Source organism: Cynocephalus volans, chromosome 14, assembly GCF_027409185.1.
Source record: "Cynocephalus volans isolate mCynVol1 chromosome 14, mCynVol1.pri, whole genome shotgun sequence".
Classification (NCBI taxonomy): Eukaryota; Metazoa; Chordata; class Mammalia; order Dermoptera; family Cynocephalidae; genus Cynocephalus; species Cynocephalus volans.
In genome coordinates, this window is record NC_084473.1 from 65512688 (window position 1) to 65529982 (window position 17295).

A 17295-nucleotide genomic window follows, 5' to 3' on the forward strand; every position below is an offset into this window, starting at 1 on the left:
TTATGCTTTAAATAATAAATGGTACAAGCAGAACTCAAATGGCCTGCTTGCTGCTGTGGGTAAGTGCACATTCCCAGAAGTTTACTGCCTGGGCTTGAATTCCAACTGTACCATGCCCTAAGCTACCTGACCTTGGCAAGTTCATTAGCACCTCTAAGGCTCAGTGTCCTTAACGGTAAGGTGGGTGTAACATGACTACTGCCTCATGGGGTTGCTGTCAAGATTAAATGAGAAAAGTGTGCAAAGTGCTTGGCACAATTCCTAGCACATAGCAAGTACTCAGTAAAAGCCAGCTGTTATTTTAAATATGTAAAAATGAGTCAATAGAAAAAAGACTGATAGAGACTGCCCCAAATTTACAACTGCGGGAAATAGTATGTGTGATTTGTTTCCCATATTTTGTTTAGTATCATTGCACTAAAACCTTTGAAGTCACAGACGATACTGAAAATCAAGAAATAGGCAAAGCACTTTGACCCATCAGTTCATTCAAGAAGGTCAGAATGACGGGCAGGTCCTGTTGTTTCTCTTCCCAGCGGTGTTTGGCCAGCGTTTGGATGAGACTGTGGCCTATGAACAGAAATTCGGCCCCCATCCAGTGCCCATCCTGGTGGAGAAGTGTGCAGAGTTCATCCTCGAGCATGGCCTGAATGAAGAGGGCATCTTCCGGCTGCCTGGGCAGGACAACTTGGTGAAGCAGCTGAGAGATGCTTTTGATGCTGGGGAGCGGCCCTCCTTTGACAGGTACGCTGTCCTTGCCTGCAGTGTCTCTCCTCCGTCCTCCTCTCTGCCTCCAGTTGAGCTGAGGGATCTGCACAGACACTTTCAAGAGCCTTTCCTTGCAGCAGAAAGAGTCTTTTGTTTTGCTCATAATTTGGAATTTGGGAGCCTGGAGCTCAGTTAGGAGAGGATGCTAACAGTTTATCTGAGAGACGATGTAAACTAGAAGGAGGGCCTCGCTGGGCAGATTCAAGTGATGTTTAGGATACAGGGGAAGGGGATGTGCAGAGCAGTGGGGAGAGGTGGGACCTGGCCTGAGCCCCACCCTTCGGGGCAGATGAGGACCATGGAAGAGGTGAGCTGGCTGTACAAACACTCGGTGTGGTGGGGAGCTCACCGCACCTGTATCCAAGAGCACTGGCGGTCTTCCTCATAGTTCCAGGAGTGGCCAGAGCCAGGATTTCTCGTTAGTGTCTGAGACCACAGTACTGGGCGATTTTAAACTCAGTTTTGAGCTCCTTTGGAGGGAGCACATACTGATTTCTCGGCAGCCTGGCATTCTCCCAAGTCTCCTCTGGGAATGTGGCCAGCCCTGTTTGGGGCATATCAGGTGTAGTGACATCCCTCCTCACCATTCTCTTCCCCTCCTCCACCCAACTGAGGTTTCCTTCCCGGCCACAATCAGCCAGTGAAACCCCCACCTTAACACTGCCCACCCCTGCCTGCTGTGAAGGATTCACTCGGTTGCTTGCATGTGCTTGTCCTGCTGGCATAAGATCAATCGTTCTTTCCAAATTAGCAGCCCATAAACCAGGATTTAGTAAGATGGGCCTGAACTCTATCCAGTTTCCAAAAGCTGGAATTCCTCAGAGCTTATTTAGGACAGAGGGGTAGGGATGAAAATTGTGAAGACCTAAGTGTCATGCTTGTGTGCACAGTCTCATTGCTCCCTCACCCTCAGCCCTCACTCTAATCACCAACCCTGCCCATTCTTCCTCCGAAGCATCTCTGAGATCCATCTGTTTCGCTCCATGCTCGTGGCCATCGTCTTAGTGGGACCACTGTATGTCTGTCTTTCCTGCCCTTGGCATATAATGGTTTAATTTACCAAGGACGTTGTATTTTGGCACACTAGGTTCTCCTAGGGAAGCAACGGGCAGAGTTGTTCCTGGAACTATCGCGGGTTATGATTATCGAATTTAGAGACCTTTCAGCATCACCATAAATTGCATTTCATCATCAGGCACCTGTTCCATTATGCTCACTACCTTTACATTCAGTTCTCTTTTTACGTTTTTAAATAGCTTTGAGTTGATCAAAAGATGCAAGTGGGTTGTTGCTAAAGCAATACAAACAGTAAGCCAAAAGGAACAGAGGTGCTTGCCGGGATTTGCCAAATAACTGCATTGGGCTTTAGCATATGTACCTATAACGTCAGCATGGGTGGTGTTGTCAGAGTCTTTGGTTCCTATGGAATATTTGGGACTGGAAGGAGGAAAGTTACCACATCTTGTCATGACATCTCCACCCCTCGAATTGAGGGAGTAGAGTTTACACATCCAGAAACAGGAAGGGTCACTTGAGGCTCTTCAGAGTTCTCCCAGGGCCGATTCTTAGGTGCATATGACCCTTGATTTGGGAGGGGTGACTGGTTCTTGTTTGATTCTTTTTATTTAGTTACAGCTGAACTTATTTAGGAGCCAAGGCCTCCTCAAGGACGATGTCTCAGGTTAAGAGAAACTCCTTTTCCACCTACGGATTATCAGGGGTAGCATCCCCCAGGCCTGTACCCGGGTGTGACTACGGAGTCAGCAGAGTTCACCTCCATGCCCAACTTCCCATTTCCTTTCCCTTCGTGATGTCACATGAATGCCTAACATCACATTGAACTACAGAGTTTTAAAATTATTTTCACACCTCTTTTCTGATTTGATCCTCAAGACAAATCTGAAGATCTTAAAAAACAGGTTATTTCCATTCTACAGATGATGAAGCAGCCTTAGGAAGATTAAGCAACGTGCTCAAGGTTAGCACCCTTTCCTGGGCCCTGGAGAGTAGATCTTGGGTCTTCTCACCCCTGGGCCACTCACGACTCCCCAGACCCTCCCTTTCCCCTTTCTCCTGCCCTCGCTCCACTCCCCCCACCCCCATCTCTCACCACCCTCCCGCCCCAACACACACACTTGAGGTTAACACAGTCTCAAGGTTGGTATCTTCCTCCCCTCCCCGCCCCAGGCCAGACTCACTCTCAGGAAATCATGTTAATACTGGTCACTTTCACTTCAGAGTTAATGTGCCAGTTTTGTTGACCTCTATTGGGTTATTGGCTTTGTAAGTCTTTACTATGTTTGTAGCTTTTTCCCCCTATAAAAGAAATGTTAAGAATTGGTAACTGGAAGAGGGGATACAAGGCAAGGAGCTCCTTCCTGGTGTCCCCAACATCACACCTGTGGGGTACTCACCTAAGGTCTTACATTGGCTGTATGCTCAGTTCCATGGTAAGATCCCCCAACTGCCTCATTAGAATGAAGGGAAACCGAGGAGTTCTTGTTTAGTGAGATTCTAGCACGGGTGTATCTGGTTCTCATTAAACATACAAACATGAATTTTAAAATCTCCTTGTCAAGTTTCCTCCAGGCTGGATACTGCTTGGCCACAAAGCTGATACACTTCTGATACCTATATTTCTGTGGAAATGGACAGACAGACATGCCACACTATAAGCACCAGGACTCCAAGGACAGGGCTGACAGAGCCATTGGAGGAGCTGTGGGTATCTCTGGGGGATGAGCCATTGAACTCAGAAGCCACCTGGCCCCTGACATGTTCTTACTCCTTGATTTAAAAGGAAAAATCATTTAAGGATGTTCCATTGAGTTGGAGGAACAGCAAACTCAGGAGAAATAATGCTGGAAACTTAGTAAGAATGACATCCGAGTCAACCCTAGTACAATGGGGGACCAACATTAAAACAAAAAAATTGCAGAAATAACTGTATAAGTTCCATTGTGTTAGGTGTTAACAATGAAAAATAGGTAGTACTGTGAACTTAGAATAGGGGGCTTTTGACATGGTCTGGTGGACCTAAGGATGTCTCCAAGAAAATAACATTTAGACCGAGACCCAATAAACAAAAATGAGGAGTCAGAAAGTCCAAGCAGTGAGCATGGCTTATCAGCATTTGCTTTGACTGGTAAAATGAAGTGGGAAGCTTTCATCTTAGTGTTCTGAAATGGTTTGTATAGTTAATTGAGCTCGTGGATTATAACTTTGAAGTGTCTATACATCTGTGGTTACAACCTCTTCCTCTTTTCTAATGTTGGATATTTTTGCTGTCTTAATGTCTCCTGATGGAACTATCGAGTTGTCTTTTCTATTGTTATCATTTCTCTTTGAAAGATCCACTTTTTCAATTTATGATTTATGCTGTTTTTCTCCTTCCAAGGGTTTTTATTTCTTCATTCACTTTGTGGGTGTGTTTTGAGTGTTGGAGGTTGTGCCAGGTAGTGACAGTGCATCTGTGACTAGCACGCTGGAGGCAGGGAGACCAGACAGGAGGCTGGGTGGAATCCCGACCAAAGCCAATGACCTTCAGAAACAGGGTGGTGAAAGGAAAGGGGCTTAGAAGGATTCTCGTGACTTTGGCATAACAGAATTGAGGAGATTCGGGAGACTGATGGGATGTGGGGTGAGGGAGAGGCTCCAATGAAAGGGGAATCCTGGGATTCTGATAAAGGCAGCAGGGACATTAGGAGAATGCAACTTCAGGACTTTATGAGAGTGCTGCTTCTGCCAATGGTCAGCTGATTGTCTTTCTTCCACTTTCTTGAAAACTTCTCATTGCATTTGGACAAGAGTACTTTTCCCAGCCTCGCTTTTCCCAGGGGTATTTTTAAGCAATGACTCAGCAGGAAGGGGTTTTTCAGAATCTTCTTGTTAAGAGGATGATCCCCACCCCAGATTTCCTGAGGGCAGCCATGGAGCTAGACAGGGTTCTGTGCCAGCATGTTCTCCTGTCAAGGTGGAGAGTTCACAGGCTGAAAGGGGGAGCCTCTTCAGAAGGCACCTCCAACAACTGGCTGTCAAAAACAGAAACAAAAAATGTATGCAAAGCGCCAACACCAAGCTTTCCAGTCAAAGGCTGGTGTTCCTGCTTCTGCCGCCTCAAATGCCTCCTTCTCCTCCTCCTGCCTAAAGCCACCTTTCCCCTCCCTCCTCCAGGAAGCACGTCCACCCAGTCTATTCTGTATTCCTCATCGCTGAAACCAAGGAGCTACTCTGCTTGTCTGGACCTCTTACCACATAACAGCTTTTCAAGAGACTACCGGAGCTGCCTTCTAAGAATGCCAGGCTTTATCACTCTGAAATACACAAACACTTTTTCACTTGACATTTCTAAATTGACATTTCTTCAATTGACATTTTTTCTGTAATAAGCTTCAAGTTATGGTAAATTCGGACTTACTTTCTCCTGCAGAGCTGCGGAATAAATTAAATAGTCCTGTAATCCAGGGGTCAGTAAACTTTTCTTAATGGGCTACATATTAAATATTCAGGCTTTGCAGGTTGTGTGGTCTTTGCCGCAACTACTACACTCTGCTGTTATATGAGAAAGCAAAGACAATAAATAAACAAACAAGCATAGCTGTGTTCTTCTAAAACTTTATTGATGGAAGAAGAGTAACTGCTTATTTAACATCAGTTGACTTCAGGCTACCTTTTTGTATAAGGATTAAAGCACAGGAAACTTCATTATCATGCCTATTGAAGACTTAAACTGGCCTGTTTGGGAAATTGACTGTTTTTTCTCTCTCCTGATTTCTCAGAAAGTCAGACCACAACTTAGTTTAGTCTGGTGATGTGGAACTTAGCAGGGGTGACTCCAGCACATGGAACGTTCTCCAGGATAGAACACATGTTAGGTCACAAATCAAGTCTCAACAAATTTTTTAAAATTGAAACCATTTCAAGTATCTTTTCAGACCCCATCAGATTGAAACTAGAAATCATTTTGAGTTTTAGTTTGGTCTTTCTGGGCCTAGTGCAGAAACTTAGTCCAAAACAATGGGCTCCTAGAGTTTTTATTTAACACTCCACATAACTTAGCAGAAATATGTGGAACTATGAAGTCAGATTGGTTCCAATATCAGTTCTTCAAACAAAATGAAACAAAACCAACAAACAAAAAATAAAAATAAGTACAACTTTATTGATGGATACTGAAATTTGAATGTCATATAATTTTCACATGTCATGAGATATTCTACTTCTTTTGAGTTTTTTCCCCCTAACCATTTAAAAATGTAAAAGTCATTCTTAGCTGTCAGGCTGTGCGAACACAGGTGGGGGGCCCACTGTGGTTCCTGGGACGTGGTTTGCTGAGCCCTGCTGTAAACTGCAGAAGCTGAACCAAAGAGCCTGTGCCTCTTTCAATCAGGCTGCATGTGAACCTGCCTCAGTTCCCACACTGGGGTCTCCTCTCCCATCCTCCAGGCTGGCACATAGGCTGCCTGCTCCGGGTTTTGATTCTTTGCCACTTTTCAGGTCTTATCTGAGGAGTCACCTATGTCTCCCCAACTCTGGCTTGGGTGTCCCTTTTCCACACTTTCATACAGTCCTGAGTCCTGGGCTTCCCATATCATGGTGGTAACCATATGGTATTGTCATGACCTGGTAATACTTGAGTCCCCACAGCTCTGTGGCTCCATGAGGCCAGGGGTTCTCTGTGTCCCTTGGGTTCACTGCTAAAGTACCAGTGCTTGACAAAATATCTTGTACCTAGTAGGCTCTCTCAATGCTTACTGATGAGATGAATCATTAAGTAAATATATGAATGAATCCCAGAACTATTTTAAGCACTCTGGGTGATTAAAGAGATTGATGGACCGAAGATAACTGTATAAAGGAGTCAACACATGAAAAATTAGAGACTAATTAGAAAACGGTAATTGTGAGGTATTAAGTGACTTGAAGAAAGAAGAAAGAAGCAAAGACTAAAATCTTTATAGAAAGTTTAATGAAAAAGTGGGCCTTAAACTCACCTTTGAGGGTAGAAAAGATACAGGAAAAAGTGTTTGGGAGAGAATTAGCAAAACTGTTTTGATTTGGATTCTTCTTTATCAGACTCTATGCCTCTGCAAAACGTCCCTTTGGATCTTAGGCTGCTATTGACTGGATCACCAGGGTAGAGGTGAGAGTTCTGGAACTTCCCTTAAAAGAGTGTTACTTATTTCCTTTCAGAAACACGGATGTGCACACCGTAGCCTCCCTGTTAAAGCTCTACATGCGAGACCTCCCGGAGCCAGTTGTCCCCTGGAGCCAGTACGAGGGCTTCCTGCTCTGCGGGCAGCTCATGAATGCAGACGAGGCAAAGGTTTGTCCCTCATTAGAGTTAGTCGTCCTGTTTTAGAAGAAAGCAATTGGTTTCCTGAACACGAATCTCATAGGCAATGGTGTGTCAGAGGGCCCCATACCTTGTGGTGAGATATTTCATCAAACTGGAGCTTCCTCAGTAACAAAAGGTAGATGATGCAAACCACAGCCGTCACAGGATGTAATGATCCAGTAAAGAAATGGACCATGATCAAATTGCTGTTAGTTGGGTTTCTTTTGTTGATTGGTTGGTTTATTAACATGACTCCAGTGTGGTGATTGTTGACTATAAGGCCTGTCTGGAAACAATTCATATAAAAGCAGAAAACCTGCTGGTGAATTTGCACACTGTCATAAAGATGATGTTGCAGGTGGTGATAGCAGACCCTGCAGACAGCTGAGCCTGAAAAGACCAAAGAAAAGCTCCCTGTCCTTCCTCTCCCTGGCACATGCATTCCTCGAATGACCATGCCTGAATTTCATGGCCACCACAGAGCTTCCACAGTCTGACCTCGCATCTGCCCTGCAGCTTGTGTCCCAGCAGGTCTCAACAAGGCCGCAGTGCTTGAAACCCTTCTCAGAAGTCTCTTCCTTTTCTCACTACTTGTAAGGTGATCCTGAGATATTTGATGATGGTCCAATTTTCTATTGAATTTGTTACGTCTCAAGCATTCATTAAGCAAACAATTAGTGTGAGTTTAGTTATCAAGTTGTCCTTGCCTTAAAGTAGCTCGGGGTTCAGGGTGGGGTGTGGTAGGGTGGCTTAATGACAGGCATATAAAAAAAATACACTGTACAAAAAACTATGACGCTCTATATACTATTTTTTACAACTTTCTGAGAATTTATAGTTACTTTCACATAAAAAAATTGTTTTTAAACCCACAAAACTACAGGAACAGGTCTTTCTGCACAGATACACCGCTTATATTCCCAGGTCTCATTGCTGGCAAGTGGGCAAGCTCACTTTCTGGTGTTGAAACTCTCTTCCCAGGCCCAGCAGGAGTTGATGAAGCAGCTCTCCATCCTTCCTCGTGAGAACTATAGTCTCCTGAGCTACATCTGCCGGTGAGCGTCTCCTGGTATCAATGCTACATTTTTCAGTCATGTGGAATGAATCCCCCCGTTAGAAGAAGGAGATTATCTCTGTGAACTCACAGGGCATGGGTCAGAACTTTGGAAGGTCGACTCTGTTCACATAGCACTGAGGTAGCTTTCTGTTTCCACAAGACAATTTCAAGGATCCCCCAAATCCCAGTCGGCACACAAAATGAACACACTCCCTCCTTTAGGCCTGCCCCAGGGCTGCCCAGAGTTCTGGGAAATGCAAGAGGACCCAGAAGTCTTACAATGTTTCTAGAATTAGCTCCCATCTTCCTGAATCTGCACCATAATGTAGCGCCCAGGAGGTATTCACTTAAGCCACCCTTTTTCTCTTCATCCGGCCCTTCTGGAGAACCTTGCTTTGTGCCATCGCTGGGGCAATATCTAGCATGTGGCCTGACTTAGATCTGGTTGGGCTGGGACCCTGAATTTCTATTCCAGACTGACCTGAATTTTGTCTTTTATTTTTCAAAAATAATTTCTTGCCGTTTCTAATAAAAGTGATGCTTTATTTTGAAACTAGGAAGATACTGCAAACTGTAAGAAATAAAAATTACTCACCATCTCCTCATTCAACAATAATCACTAATAATACTTAAGTGTTTCCTTCCAGATGTTTTCCCTCTTTGATAGATCTTTTCCCACATCAATATAAATGTAGGGGAACTATTTTTTTTTATAATAAATTGGAATTATACTATATAAAAAGTGCTGTATTCTGGGTTTTGGGGGTTTTGGGTTTTTTTGACTTAATAGTATATGGTGAGCATTTCCCTTTGTCATTAAATAGGATTATAAATGACTCCGTGATATCTCATAATGTTTCATCATTTGGACATATCACTATTTATTTAATAATTTCTCTGTATTTGGAATTTATGATCAGTCTATTTTAAAATGGTTTTTAGAGAGTATTTTAAAATTTCCTTACTGATCTGTTCAGGTTTTTTTTTTTCCAGTGAATCTGAGAGCTTCCTGCCTCAAATGGATAGAATTGTAGTAAAATTCAGTGTTAGTTATAGAGATGCTTGGTGCTCTAATAGGAGAATGACAGCAGGGCAAGAAGGCACTATGGATTCCTGTCTCCGAGGCCTTCTCACCAGTACATTTTCCTCTCTGGAGACTTGGGTGGGGTGGGTGCTGAGAGCTGGGAGATAAGCCTACAAGGGCAGTCAAAATACCCATTTTAGTCCTTCTAGTCTCCTGTTAGCTCCCTGAACTGGATCCTGCCTCCTGCTTAGGTGATTCCCCACCCCCACCCCCGGCAGCTGGGCAGCCCCTCCTGGTTTCTCTTCCTTTCTTTATCTTGAATCTTTCAGGATGAAGCTAAATTCTTGTGGGCAGAGCAGGCTGGTCCCATTCCTGAGCCCAGAAGAATTGGGATCCATCCTCGAGGTCTTGCTGGTACCTTGAGGTCCTTCCTCCTGGCAACTTCCTGTTTCTTACTATGGGATTTCTTGGCTGCCTGCAGGTTCCTGCATGAAATCCAGCTGAACTGCACTGTTAACAAGATGAGCGTGGACAACCTGGCTACTGTGATTGGTGTGAATCTTATCAAGTCGAAGGTTGAAGACCCTGCTGTGATCATGAGAGGTATGGCTGGTCCTGTGGTGAAGGCAGGTGGAGAGGAAGTGACAACACTACCTCTGACTTTTGTGCACTGCTCTGTAGTTTGCCAAGCATATTCAGCTGATTATCTTGGCTAAATTATACAGTAGCCCCGTGAGGTTGGCAGGGCCAGAATCATGTCCGTTTTCCAGATCACAATGGAAGAAAGAGGTCAAGGATTTGCCTGAGACCACAGAATTAGTAGGATAGCATGAAAGCAGTTAGCTAGTGTTACTTAGTCTTTTATTACTTCTAAATACCCTTAGCCAGATAGAGCAAACAGGGTTAATTTTATAAGCCAGCTCACAAGAAGACTGCTTGTAAAGCTATGTAGAGAAGGCTTCTGAGGCTCAATGAGAGAAAGTCCTGGCATAGAGAACTGCCATGGGTATGGGGAGGCTGTATGCCTGGTACATATTTGCTAAGTGTCTGGTAAGAAACCAGATGTCATATTGAAGTCCACATCAGGAGAGAAAGATGTCTTTGTTTTCTCTCCTGTTAAATTGCCTACTTTCCTGATCAAAATTGATCCTGTGGACTACAAGCTCAAAATAATCTTAACAGCTCCCTCTTTCACTCTACTCCCATATCCTTCATTTATTCCATCCCTTTTGCCATAATCTCCTAACCCAAGCAATTACGAATTACACCTCTTTCTTCTTTCTTTCAGGGACCCCTCAGATCCAGAGAGTGATGACCATGATGATCAGAGACCATGAAGTCCTCTTCCCCAAGTCCAAGGATGCACCCCTGTCACCCTCTGCCCAGAAAAATGACCCCAAGAAACCTCCAGTGGCTCGAAGCTCTGTGGGCTGGGATGCCACTGAAGACCCCCCAATTTCTAGGACAGACAGTTTCAGTAGCGTGGTAAGATGCAGAGAGCCTTCCTGTTTCTGTTGGACTCTTCCTGTAGTTCAGAGCATTCTGTGTAAGAGCTGCTCTGAGGTGGCAATTTGGGGAGTTTTGGATAATGTTGAGGCATAAGGCACAGCTGGTACAGATTCATTTGAACACATCTTGAAAGCCTGGCTTCTTTCAAAATCTAGTCTCTATTGGCATCTGGAGGTGGGACTAGTGACACATGTGCCAATTGCCCAGTGACTGAGTGATGAGGGTTCTCACTGAAGCCCACTTGAAAGCAGAAACCCTTTCAAACATAGTGCAGGGAAGTTGAATGGACAAGATATATATCACATTGGAAATGTTTTGGAGAGAGCTGTTGAAAATTCCGGGTGGAAGTCCAGAGAGAACTGGTTTCCTGCTAACCCGTGAAACGTGATTACTTTCTCATAGTATGTGATATGTTCGTGTAATATTTCTCATTCCCTGATAAGCCGTCTCAGCAATGTCAGCCCCCTCATTTGTACCGAAGGGTTGGAGCTCACGTTCCCAATGTCCAAAAACTCTGTTGACTCCACAATTAGACAATTTGAGGGCAATCATTTACAAAGGCCAAATATTTTTATATATTTATAGGGACAAATATTTTTTAAAAGAACATGTGAACTTTATATAGCAGCTTGATCTTTAAGTGAGGCCAAGAAATGAATTTAAGATTTCTGGTTGACCAGATAACTAATGTTACCTACAGTACTGTTAATCCTGAAGAAGACAAAAAAAAAAAAAAAATGGCAAGTAGTGGTAGTGGTTGTGGTTTTTCCTTAGATGAAGTGTGTCTGTATGCAACGCATCTTATTAACACTCTAAAACTAAGTTAAAATTTAGAAATGGTCATACTTCATGTAAGAAGATCATCCCTGCAGTCTTTGAGAGTAGCCACTGTTATATTTATTTAACGGTTTTCAGCTCTTTATTGTTTGCTATGGGCAGGTACTATGCTGGCAAATTTAAATAGATTACCTCTGGACTCTTCATCACAGCATTGTAGGGCAGAATTTGTCATCCATATTTTATAATTGAGGAGCAGAGGCTCAGAGAGGTTGACCAGCTGGCCCAAGTCTGCAGCATAGATCTGATTCTCACTTCAGGGCCCAGGTACTTCTGACCCCAGGTAGGGTTACCGAAGCAGGTGATTAGCTAAGAGGGTTCGAGGGAGAGCTTGAAGCCTGGTTTTCTGATTTTATGTTTAGGGCTCATTCTCTCTCTCTCTTTTTTTTTTTTTCTTTGTAATTTAATTTTTAAATATATAACATACAAACATCATTCAATCAAAAAGCTAGAAAAAGGTATACATTGAGAAGTCCTGCTCCCTCCTGTTTCCATGTACCACACCCCTTCCTGCCTTTATTAGTTTCTTATTTATCCTTCCAGTGTTCCTTTATGCAAATACAAAAAAGATGAGTGTAAATCTCTCTCTCTCCACCCTGCTGCCCATTACTCTGTATCTTGTATTTTTGTACTTAATGGTATAATCTGGAGATTTTTTCAAGTCAGTACATGAACAACTACCAGACATGACCTCATGTTTTTGGCTGGTGTATAGTGTTCCGTTCTGTACATGTACCATAATCTACTTAACCAGCCCCTGTAGACAAGCAGCATTTTTTCAGTCCTTTGCCCTACAGACAAGTCTGCAGTGAATAACCTTGACCATATTGCTTTTGTACTCAGGCAGATGTATTTCTGGGATAAATTTCCAGAATTGGGATTGTTGGGTCAGAGGGTAAAGAGATTTGAATGTGTAATTTTGATAAAAATTATTAGAGTGTGTGTCATTTTATACTTCTACATGCAGTGCATGAAAGAACCTGTTTCCCTATAGTTTCACCAACAGTGTGTTACATTTTGGGGGTTTGCCCATCTGATAGTTGAGAACTGGTATTTCAGTAATTTTAATTTGAGTTTCTCGTATTATGAGAGACTCTGAACATCTCTTCTTGTGTGTAAAGGCCAGTTGCATTTTTCCCTCTGTGAACTATCTGATCTTGTCTTTCGCCCATAATTATATTGGTCGTTGGTCTCTCTCTTCTCAATCTTGGTGAACTGGATATGTTAGGGAGAGTGACCTTTGGTCTGTAATCTGCATTGCAAATATTTTTGCCAGTTTTTCATTTGTTTTTTGATTTAGCGTGTGATGATTTGTTTCTTTGTTTTATATTTGCTATTTTAAATTTTTTTGGTCATAGAAATCCATGTAGGTTGAATTTATCAAACTTTTCATTTATGGCTTCTGGATTTTGAGTCATAGTTAGAAACACCTCCCATTCCAAGGTTATAAAACTATCCTAGTTTAGGACTCTTTTGCACAAAGAATTGATTTTAGTCAGCACTTTGTCTCTAGAGCGTGAGTTCCCTTAAGTGTAATACCCTTTTTGGAAAAGATGCCATGCAGATAATTAACTAATGTGATACATTAAGAGGTGGTCTTCTAATTAAGAGTTTCTTAGGTGCTCACCAGGAAACATTTTCTTTCAAGTCTCCTTATCCTTATCTGGGGAGCATGACACACACAGGTGGGAAAAAACCCAGGTAACATCCATGGCTATTTTTTTCTAGACAAGCGACTCTGATGCCACTAGCCCCACTGGACAACAGCCAAACGACAGGTATCTAGAGGACAGCAGCAAAGCCCCCAGGGAAAATCCAGGAGATTGGAAGGTGCAATCACGGAAAAGGACTCAAACGCTCCCAAACCGGAAATGTTTCTTGACATCAGCTTTTCAAGGCGCCAACAGCAGCAAAGTGGAGATCTTTAAAAATGAGTTCTGGTCACCTTCCTCTGAGGCCAAAGCCAGTGAAGGGCACAGGAGAACAGTGTCTCAAGATTTGCGCCACCTTTCTGACTCCCAGCGGACTTCCACCTATGATAATGTCCCTGCCTTGCCAGAGTCCCCCGGGCACGAAGTGGGTGCGCTTTCTTCCCACACCTGTGACTCCAAGAGAGAGACTCCTGCCAGCCCAAAGTCTGCAACTGAGCCTGGGAAAAAGAACTGTGGAGAAGAGGAACTTGATTCTTTGCAGAGGATGGTCCAGGAGCTACAAAAGGAAATAGAGACTCAGAAGCAAACGTATGAGGAACAGATTAAAAAGTAAGTCATATGCAGAGGAGCACTGGGCTTCCATCTTTAGAAGCAAGAGAGATTGTGCTGATCTTCCAAACAGGTCACATTATAGAACTGCAATTTAGGGAACACAGTAACCTATAGCAGTTGGGGCCCAGTAAGGACAAGGGTAAAGGGAGTGACACGAAAACAAAGTGTTAGATTAGATTTATGAAAATTTATCTAGCTTAAATAGCTTAATCAACAATTTCCAAATAGTGGTTCTTTAAGGACCAACATGCTTTAATGAATTATAAGGAACCTTTAACATTTTTCGTATTAATGTCATTCATCAATTCTGCAAAATGTTTCCTGAGCACCTTCTCTGCGCTGGCACCACCCCAGGTGTTGGGCAACAGCACTGAACAAAAGAGATCAAGTCCCTGAGCTTATAGAACTTTCCTTCTAGTGGGGACAGGCAGACAATACAAATATGAAATATCAGATGGTAGAAAATGCTATGGAGAGTTCAAGAAGGAGATTTTAATGTCAAGTAGGGTGGTCAGAGGAAGCCTCACAGAGGAGGCAGCGTGTGAATGAAGGCCTGGAGGAGATGAGGCATAGTCGGGCCCATGCATCAGGGAAAAGCATGCCATGCAGAGAGAAACAAAGGTGCAGGGGCCAGGCAAGGGCAGGGTCTGGCCTGCTCATGTGCACAAAGAGTGGCAGCCGGCTGGAGCGGGGCAAAGTAACCAGCAGGAGAGGAGAGGAGGGCAGTACAGGAGGCCAGAGCACAGCCACCGGAAAGCCTGGGTAAGATGGAAGCTTCTGGATGGTTTTAACCTCAGAAGTGAGTGGCCAGTTAGACAGCTACTGCCACAATCTCATGCAAATTCCGAACATGCTTGGACACAGTTTCTTCTCTTGGATAGGTAAAGTATTGTCATGAAAACTTTTTTACAGTACTGATGGGCCAGCAAATTCTTTTTCATGAGAGACACCCTCAACCTGGCTTTGCCCATGTGAACACTTGTCCTAAGGGAGTGAAATGTGAATCGGTGAGGCTTTCATATTTATGGATACTTCTGAGTCCATTCAGAGTCAGGTACCTGGGAGAAAAACTTCTGTGAGCTCTCATCCTTTGTTCCTGCAGAGGGCTGCCCCTCTAGAAGCAAAATGTAACTCCTTTGTCTAAGAACCTAAAATCTATCATTTGTAGAATTACTTCTGTGACATCTTGGTAGTGACCCAAGCAGCCCCAGAGAAGCTCGCACTGCACTCTAACATGAGTGTCATTGACAGAGTAGGAAAAGAAGTGGCTGCCACAGAGGCGGCTGCACCTCCTAAACAGAATAGAGTCCTCTGAATCCACCTGTCAGGGGAGCCTCCCGTGTGTGGCAGAGGGGGAGAATCATGAGTCCAGCAGTGCTTGCCCTGTGCTTTGTGCTTCAGAGACGTCTTCTCATATGATCCCCACAGCAGTCCTGTGCAACAGGTAATATCCCCATTTTACAGAAGAAATGGGGGCTCAGAAAGTATAAAAACATTCCTGAAGGTCACACAACTAATAACTGATGGGGCTGGGATTTGAACTTAGGTCAGCCAGGCTCCTGAGCCCACACAGATTCTACCTGTTCACTGGAATAAGTGGTCAAGATATAGTGCAGTGTCTCACTTGGGAGTTCCCGTAGAGCCAAAGAGGAATGGCAAACTTGGAGAGGAAGACTAGATTTGTAATGAGAAGGTCAGAACGAGTGAGACCAATTCAGCTTTATGAAGAGACAGGCGGGGGTAGGCAAGGCTCTGAAGAGAAGTCATTACACGCAGAGTAGGCCAAGGCCCTTGGAGATAGAACCCGAGGCCTGGGCTCAGGTGGGAGCTCAAGTCTCCATATAAGAATGGGCAGGCTGTTTGGGGAGCAGGGAGGCAGCACCCCACAGAATGAAATTCTGAAGCAAATCTCCAATCACACAGTCTCCTGACAGCACTGAAATTCCCTCCGTTGTCTTACAAATGACGTATGTACACTCACTCCTGAGGGCTAATTCAGCACACCTGGCAGGAGGGCACCTGGGGCTACACTAGGATTTTGGCCAGTAACAATGAAAACCCTGGGAATCCAGGAATCAAAGTGGGATTCAGAAGTGAAGGTGGGACCTCCAGGGCTGCTGCTCCCAAAGGGCAGTTTCCCTTGCTTCTCAAATCTTGATCTCCAGGAGGCCCTTGATAAGAAAGGGCTCTGGTCTGTGCTCTCCATTGGAGCAGGATGCAGAGGCACTCATGTGACGAAGGCTTCGGGGAATCTGGAATATGGCTGGAGCTTCAACAGTTTCTGTGGAGCAGGACTGCCACAAGGTGCTGTGCGTGTAGTGGAGGTGGCCCCTCCTTCCAAAGACTCTGTTATTATCTGGTTAAAGATACAAAACATAGAACCACAGGAAAAACATTAGCAATAATAAGATGGGGTTACCTAAGACATGCTCTGGGATTTCAGGTTTAGATATAAATAAAAGGTCCAGGTTGATACGGATCTCATGATTTGGAAAGGAAAATGGACAAAGGAAGTTGTGAGCGAGGGTGAAGGAAAAGTCTAGAATTAATACCTTGCTCTTCCCTTCTTTCCTTTCTTTCTTCGTAGCCTTGAGAAGGAAAATTATGATGTGTGGGCTAAGGTGGTGAGGCTCAGCGAAGAGCTGGAGAAGGAGAAGACGAAGTTTGCAGCCTTGGAAATCAGCCTCCGCAACGTGGAGCGCTCCCGGGAGGACGTCGAAAGGAGGAACAAGGTCTTGGAGGAGGAAGTCAAGGAATTCGTCAGGATGATGAGACAGCCCAAGAGCGATGCTTGAGGTTCCAGCAGTGCCACAGCGACAGCTTGACAGAGGCCCAGCTCTGCTCCCTTTTTCGTGCTACCTGAAGACGGAGAAGCAAAATTACTCCATAAGAGGGAAAGGACATTTGAGGGTACACATCATGGGGAGGAGGGACATTCGTGGACACCTATGACAGCCTGTTGCCATATTCAAAGGGATTGCATTATTCCACCGTGGCGTCAGGCAGAGTGAGGTGGAACCTTCCGTGGCTGGATGACCTTGTCCGGCAGAGACATTTGAGGACCTATTTGAGGCCCCAACCAGAGCCCAGGCTGAGGCGTTCATTTCTTGTTTTCTGTGTGGAACAATTCACCTCGTCAGATGGTCTCTGGGCATCTCTGAGACACAGGGGCAGAAAACGATATTGAGCTTTAGAGTGTGACTCATGGAGTGCTGTGTTTTGGGGGATGCCATTCCGGGAAGCCAGAGCCCCATTCTGCTTCCCCCACCGAGATGCACATTCTCCAGGGGTTCTTCAACGTGTTATTAGATGAAGACAAAACAAGCAATAAACTGTATTTATGAAAGCAAAACCAAGGAGAAAATTAGTTTAAATAAAGCAAAAAAAAAAAATAGATATTCTCAAATGTGCTTTCAGCTCTGGAGACCACTGCCCAGTTTCTTAGCAAGTATTACCTGTACCAGTTTTACATCTTTCACCCCATCGCTCTGGTAAATTT

At 44.2% G+C, this 17295-nt stretch overlaps 1 protein-coding gene across 2 annotated transcripts in view; it reads left to right on the plus strand.

The window, feature by feature from the left end:
- Positions 1-16591, plus strand: part of ARHGAP25 (Rho GTPase activating protein 25) — an 81818-nt gene extending 65227 nt beyond the window's left edge. For both annotated transcript variants that reach the window (XM_063078666.1, XM_063078667.1), the window contains 7 exons: positions 537-744; positions 6961-7093; positions 8087-8160; positions 9668-9789; positions 10475-10671; positions 13261-13793; positions 16384-16591. In XM_063078666.1, the coding sequence (XP_062934736.1) occupies positions 537-744; positions 6961-7093; positions 8087-8160; positions 9668-9789; positions 10475-10671; positions 13261-13793; positions 16384-16591 (1475 nt within the window). The remainder of the gene's footprint in view (positions 1-536; positions 745-6960; positions 7094-8086; positions 8161-9667; positions 9790-10474; positions 10672-13260; positions 13794-16383) is intronic.
- Positions 16592-17295: the final 704 nt, after the last annotated feature.